This window comes from Lynx rufus, unplaced genomic scaffold, assembly GCF_022079265.1.
Source record: "Lynx rufus isolate CCGP_SWC_20201006 ecotype Redwood Valley unplaced genomic scaffold, mLynRuf1.p SCAF_9, whole genome shotgun sequence".
Lineage (NCBI taxonomy): Eukaryota > Metazoa > Chordata > Mammalia > Carnivora > Felidae > Lynx > Lynx rufus.
In genome coordinates this window covers 104,229,757-104,236,909 of record NW_025814897.1, presented here as the reverse complement: position 1 = coordinate 104,236,909, position 7,153 = coordinate 104,229,757, and the positions used below count along the sequence as shown (strand labels likewise).

At 42.0% G+C, this 7,153-nt stretch overlaps 1 protein-coding gene across 2 annotated transcripts; it reads right to left on the bottom strand.

Annotated features, from left to right (window-relative positions):
- Positions 1 to 2,857: 2,857 nt before the first annotated feature.
- On the bottom strand, positions 2,858 to 6,928 carry LOC124505709 (olfactory receptor 4D11). Of its 2 annotated transcripts, XM_047071721.1 has the most exons (2): positions 6,029 to 6,928; positions 2,858 to 2,875 (listed from the first exon to the last, which is right to left on the bottom strand). In XM_047071721.1, the coding sequence occupies exons 1-2, from the start codon at positions 6,926 to 6,928 to the stop codon at positions 2,858 to 2,860; spliced, it is 918 nt and encodes a 305-aa protein (XP_046927677.1). The 2 variants fall into 2 exon arrangements, with proteins under 2 accessions (XP_046927677.1, XP_046927676.1); XM_047071720.1 differs by lacking the exon at positions 2,858 to 2,875 and having other exon boundaries at positions 5,993 to 6,928.
- Between the last annotated feature and the right edge of the window lie 225 nt (positions 6,929 to 7,153).

Below are 7,153 nucleotides of genomic sequence, written 5' to 3'. Positions count from 1 at the left end.
CATGGCTTAGACGTAGTTTTCGGCCTACACCATTATAATTTATCTGTACCATGATGATAAACGAGACCTACCTCATACACAGGATCCTTCTAAGGAGGAGGTGAGGTTGTATGTCTGTCTTGGAAACTGAAAGGTACTGAGGAAGCTGATTCTGCCAGTGATGCCTCAGTGTCACCAGCCTCAGGTGAGTGCTTCTGCCTTATACCTGCCGGGTCCATCTGTGGGGGCTTGTCTGAGAGTGGCTCATCTTGCTATTTTTTTTTAAGTTTATTTATTTTTGACACAGAGAGAGAGCAAGCGTGAGCTAGGGAGGGGCAGAGAGAGAGGGAGACACAGAATCTGAAGCAGGCTCCAGGCTGTCAGCACAGAGCTTGACGCGGGGCTTGAACTCATGAACCATGAGATCATGACCTGGGCCGAAGTCGGATGCTTAACCCACTGAGCCCCCCAGGGGTGCGGCTCATCTTGCTATTGACCCCTATGGTTCAAAGCTCTCTTCCCAACACTTTGGGGTAAATGAAAAATGCAATCTCTCCTTTAGCAATAGTTTTCTTTTCTGCTTAGGGATTTGAGCTAAGCATATGTCCAAAAAAAAAAAAAATTCAGAGTATTGTATCACATATCTGCTTATAAACACCAATAAACTTATTTTTGTATGCAGTCATAAATATAGGTATAGTCATAAAAAGTCTTTAGATAGAAAATGAACTATAGGGGCGCCTGGGTGGCTTAGTCGGTTGAGCATCCGACTCTTGATTTTGGCTCAGGTCATGATCCCAGGGTCTTGAGATCCAGGTCTGTGTTGGGCTCTGTGCTGAGCATGGAGCCTTTTTGGGATTCTCTCTCTCCCTCTGCCCCTCTCCCCCACTCGCGTGCTCTCTCTCTCTCTCTCAAATTAAAAAAGAAAGAAAGAAAATGAACTATAATCCTCAATTCGAAAGGCAGTCATCAGGCTATCAGGCCTGGCAGGCAGGGGAGGGTGGTAGTGGTGGTGGAGAGGGTCCATGCAACTTTCAAAGTCTCAGCCTTATGGAAATATGGGCAGGATGATGGAGCTCTGCTCTGCTAATTTTTTTCCTGCTTTTAGTGAACATTTATGGAGTGTTTCTTATTTGCTATACCAACTGTTTCACTTTATCTCTTCCAAAACCTGTAATATCCAGATGAAATAGTTATTATTTTGATTTTGTTGATGAGGACACTGAGGCGCAGAAAGATTAAGTAACTTGCTCAAGGTCTCACAGCTGGCAGAGCCTTGTCTCAAACTAAGATTTGTCTTATTGCAAAGACAGATGCTCTTAACTACTGCACCTGTACTTCTTCCCAGTGTTGATCAGCCCGTCCCAGAAAACGATGCAGAGAAAAAAATAATCTTTTCCTATCAAGGGAAAGTAGTATGCGAGTGTTAGGAGATTGCACATCCTCTCCTGTGAGAGGATGTCAGAGTGACTGAACAAAAAAAGAAAAGCAGAGTTCGAAAGAGAGGCTTTGCAGTCTTCAGAGGTACCTTCATCAAGGTACCACATGCAGTGCTCCAGTGCAGGGCGCAGAAATGAGATCTGAGTAGCATTACTTTAAATATAAACTCCTCTTGGATATAATGGATCTGCTGGGTTCCTATGGATGCTATCTTTTTACAAAGAGTGGGAAAGCTACTTTGAAAGTATATTGTGCATATTGCATCAAAACACATGCATTATAGTGAGTGTGAGGGGGAAATGGACAAAGAAATACAATCTTATGTGTCTTTGCAAGGTCAAAATACAGATCATAAGAATTTCTTAAAAATCACTCCCAAGGTGGGGCGCCTGGGTGGCTCTGCTGGTGAAGCATCTGACTTTGGCTCAGGTCATGATCTCATAGTTCGTGAGTTTGAGCCCTGCATTGGGCTCTGTGCTGACAGCTTGGATCCTGCAGCCTGCTTCAGATTCTGTGTCTCCATCTCTCTCTCTGCCCCTCTCTCACTCATGCTCTTCCTCTCTCTCAAAAATAAATAAACGTTAAAAAGAAATCACCCCCAAGGAGACCTCATCCTTTGGAAACAAGCTTGTCAAGCTTGGACAGAGCCTACAGCCTGAGGGCTACCCTCACATCCCAGCTTCCCACTGAGCAAATGCTGCACATTCTCTACATGGAATGGAATTTCTCATGTCACAGTTTTCTCTTTCCCAATATTGAAAGGCCTCTATCCTTAATTGAATCCCTAAAAATTTTAGGAGCATGATTCATGCTCATCAGCACATAAAGGCACAGATAAACAAGCTAACCATTAAAACACCTTACTCAAAGCCCCCATACTTCCATTCCCAGCCAAGAAACATATACTAAATTCAGGAATTGTTGTCTTGGTGTATTTTTCCAAGGCAGTCACCCTCCTGAGAGCTGGGATATTAGCACCATCTCACTTTCAAAACACTTTGAATCTCCACATCTCACCAAGTAGAATATATCACATCCCTGAAGCTAACTGACCTTCTTGTATTCTGTAATCCTTACTTCCCCTTTTGTGAAAAACCACCACTTTTATTTGCTTGATTTGAGTTATGGTTTCAATAGAAACATTCTATACACTTGTGGCATTTCTGAAAAATCAACATTAACAGCTTTCCAGTTTCAGAAGATTCACACATACCAATACTATCCAACTTCAGTCTCCAAATGGGAAATTGATCTTCTTATGAAGCTCCGGCTGCATCTGACAGGAAGTACGTTCTGGGGAAATACTGTGTTTAATGGAAAGCCAACCTCAAGGTTAGTGATTTTGTTACTTTCTTTCTGTAAGTGGGAAAAGGAAGCTTCAGGGAATCACATCCAACTGACTTCTCCACTTTGCCCTATAGTGCCTCGGCCATCTCAATTAGTCCCTCAGCCACAAGCCAAATATAGGAATGAGCAAAGGGAATACTGTTGGGTATATGCAGGGAAGCTGAGTGGCCAATTCAGCGGAGTTCCTATGGGACTCCCTCATCTCCTCTCTGCCCCATCTCACACATAATGCAGAGGTCCCAATGCACATTCAGGACACAAGCTTTTCTCTGGAGGAAGTATATGAGACAGTGCATTATCCCCCTTGGCTCAAGAAGAAAAGTTGTGTTCAACGACACCATCCCCATATGGAACTGTGCAGTCTTCCTCCTGACCAAAATCGATTTGCTTGCAATCAGCTGGGAAATGAAACTTAAGTAAAAGAGTACCAATGGAAAAAATTAAAGCTCTGTGGCTACTGATAGGGCAGCTCTCAGAGACCGGACAGTGTAGATTTATCTGTGCAATTTCTGTTTAATGCAATAGGTACATTTTCCCTCTGCAATTGCCTTAATCTACTACATCTCTGAAATCCACAGTTCACTTAGGACCTAGGAGCGTAGCACAGTGACAGTTCTTGATATTCATCAATTTAATTATTTTGGAGTTATTTTATGTTATTGGGTTCACAGGTACCCAGAGATGTTTATCATTAAAACGTTTGATTCAGGGAGTAATGCAGGAAAGGGTAATTCGAAAGCTCTACGTATACCCAGAGTCTGTTAAATTTCCTATGGCTGTTAACAGCAGAACTGCAAAAATAATAAAAGCTTATTTAAATGGAAAAAATGCAGCCCATCCATGTTGTGATTTTATGTCATCCATATAAATGATGTATGTTTGTGTAATCAGATGTATTGCTTTTCCCTTCCCCTGAATTATCGATCAGGTTATGTTGTATGTTTATTTAGAGATGGTTGAGGAAGTGTCGGGAGCCATGGTGTGGAAGAGGTTTCTGGGTTCTCGACCTTTGGGATTATGCTCCAGTGATACAATGATTCACACCCCATATATCTTCGGTGCCATCCAGTTCTGACATAGCAGTAAAAATATGAGATACGAAGGAAAGGATAGGACATATTTGCATGAAATGGACCATAGAGTGGCTTGTGGTGTGCATTTTTTATAGGCAATTTCATAAAGAAAAGCCTAAGGACTCGAGACCAAAGCTATACAAGTAATGTAGCAGAACTCTATGAATGGTGACTTAAGTGTGAATTATTCTTAGAATTTTCATGCTAGAGGAAGTAGGTTAATACTGTAAAAAGTTGGAATTGATTGATCAAGTGACAGGAATGGCAAATGATTGAGCCAGTCAGTTGATGAATGATTACGAGGCCAGCCCAGATCCAATGACAGATATAACTGAAGTTCATCCCCAATACTCACTACCCTTTGGCTAACTTTACTTGGGCTCTCTTCTAGCCTACTGAGTCTGTCTGACTTTTTTGTCTGACCCCTTATATCACCTTCACAGCTAGGGTTTATCTTTGACTCATTATTCTTTTGGTATGATACTCTCCTGTGCTGTATCTCATCAGCTATAGGATGTCTCTTTGATGTGAATGAATAGCAAGCAAATCTATTGTCATGTTTTAATGACAGAACACTAGAAATTTTAAGATGATAGATGCTTTGAATTCAGTGTACATTACTTTGCTTTTTATCCCATCAGGTTTTTTTCCTTGATAATGAGGAATACGGGCCATATTGGAGAAGAGTGCAATAGGCTCATGGGGGACCGAATGTGTGTTAGGCAGAGCAGTAAGGGTGATATTGAAAATGACATTTGTCTTGCACTGAACATTTACTATCTGCTGGGCATTGTGTGTTTCACGTATACCATTTCCTTTTAACTATATCAATGACTCCATGAAATGGACATTATAAATATCTTTGCATAAATGAACTATGACCTGAAGAGAGATAAAATAACTTGCTCAAGGTCACACAGCTGGTAGATGGCAGAGATAGGATCTGGACCCAGGTCACAAGGCTTTATTTTTTTACTTTATGTCTTTCCCATGCTCTCCCAGATAAAACACTAGCCTATACCACATCTTCCCAAACATCAACAGATTGAAAAACAGACTGATTAGAATTTTACTTTCTTGAACACCTCCTCTCTTCCTCTTTGGTGGGAAGAATGTAAATCCTTAATAGTGAAGCCAATGAGACTGGAATTGGTTCTTAAATAATGAGAATGGGTTGCTCTTTGTATAGGATTCCTGAGGTTCTGCTTTTGTCTAAACTTATCATGAGAATGTGCATCTGGCTTGTCTGGCTCTGCATGTGATAAATCCTTTTAGGCCCAAGTTTCTTCATTCCTGATAGGAATCCAGTAGGACAACCATTACGTACTACTTGAGGTTCTCAGTGGTCACATCCCCATATGGAGTTTAAGGTGAGAAAATTCCCTAATCTGTGATAGGACATATGCATCCATATATGTGTACTACAGGGGCACGGATCATAAGATCTTTCTTAGAACAGGATTGCAGTTTGGTGTAGACAGTTCTGGTAATGTAACACATTGCCTTCTTATGGCAGAAGGACAATAGATTAGGTATCTGAAGACTTTTCTCTGCAATTCACTTGATATAAGATTTTGAGCAAATCACTCATACCTAGACTTCTATTAACTTGCCTGTTGAAAAAGGTGTTAGATTCAATCTATGTCTTTACCTGCCATATAGTTGTCCTTGAATAGAAACACATCAATCAGCTCAGTCCTATAATACTAGTTATCTGCATGCTCACCAGAAACTTGTTATCAGTAACCTATTAAATAGGAAAATAAATTGCTATCTAGTAAGTATAGTTGGTTTATTGACAATGTATTTGGTTATATAAATATGACTTTATGGAAAAAATAATGAAAGGAGTCCTTGGTGATGAAGAGGTTGGAGATACTTATACTATTCCATTACAAAAGGCATGAGTCTTCTCCTCAGTCTCCTCATGGTTGTATTGCAAAAACAACATGTACCTCTCTGGCTAACAATTTGATTTCTTTTGTAACATGAAACCCAGATTTTGTCATTATTATTGCATGCTGAGCAGAATCTTTGAAAGTCCTCTGGGTCTTAGCAGAAATCTAAAAGTTAATCAGAAATCCTTGAATAAATAGCAGTTTATTTCATGGACAAATGTTTTCAAGGGTGCTGAGAAGGAGTGAGCTACCTGTCTATTCCCTGTCAGAAGGCATGAGTCTTCTCTTCAGTCTCCTCATGGCTGACTTCATCTCCTGGTTCCTCAGCGTGTAGATCAAGGGGTTCAGCAGCGGGGAGATGACAGTGAAGGTGACAGAGATGGCTTTATCTGTGGGGAGGGCAGTGAAGGGCCGGGCATAGACGTAGATGCAGGGCACAAAGTGCAGGGTCACCACAGTGATGTGGGAGGTGCAGGTGGAGATGGCTTTCCTCCTCCCCTCCCCTCCCTGAGACCTTAGCATTGTCAAGATGACTGTGTAGGATGCAAGCAGGAAAATAAACCACAGGGTAGTGACTAAGCCATTGTTGGAAATCATCAGGAGTTCAAGTACAAAGGTGTCTGTACAGGCAAGTTTGAGGACCTGGGGGACGTCGCAGTAGAAGCCATCAACAACATTGGGTCCACAGAAGGGGAGGGGCAGCAACAGGGAAATCTGCACGATGGAGTGGACAAAGCCCCCCACCCAGGAGGCCATGATGAGGGCAGTGCATCGCCCCCTGCTCATGATGGTCACGTAGTGCAGGGGCTTGGAGATGGCCATGTAGCGATCGAAGGCCATGACAGAGAGAGAAAAAATGTCTGCCCCCCCGAGGAGGTGGAAGAAGAAGATCTGAGTGATGCAACCATTGAAGGAGATGGTCTTCGTCCTTGACAGGAGGTCTACGAGGACCTTGGGAGCGGTGATGGAGGAGAAGCAGATGTCCAAGACGGAGAGATTGCGGAGCAGGAAGTACATGGGCGTGTGAAGGCGGGACTCGCAGGTCACAGTGACCATGATGAGGAGGTTTCCCAGAAGAGTTGTCATGTATACCAAGCACAAAGAAAGAAATAGGACCAAACTCAGGTTTTGGGACTGAGTAAGTCCCATAAATATAAATTCTTTTACCCTTGTGCGATTTCCCAACTCCATTGAATCATGTTTCTTCTTCTTTGTGCAGCTTGGGAAAAATGAAAAGTATTATCACAGAAAGTGTTCACTCTCCCTTAACATATCAGGTTTAAAGAGTTAGGTATTAGGACTGAAAACTAGGGAGCTGCTGTTAACACATGAAAGGCTGTTCTGAAATTACTGCTAGTGTGTGGGAAATGACATCTGATTAATACAGGCATGCATATAATTATTCTTCTGTAAATT

Coding starts and splice junctions, on each gene's coding strand:
- LOC124505709 (XM_047071720.1), bottom strand. CDS start 6,928: ATGGAGTTGGGAAATCGCACAAGGGTAAAAGAATTTATATTTATGGGA.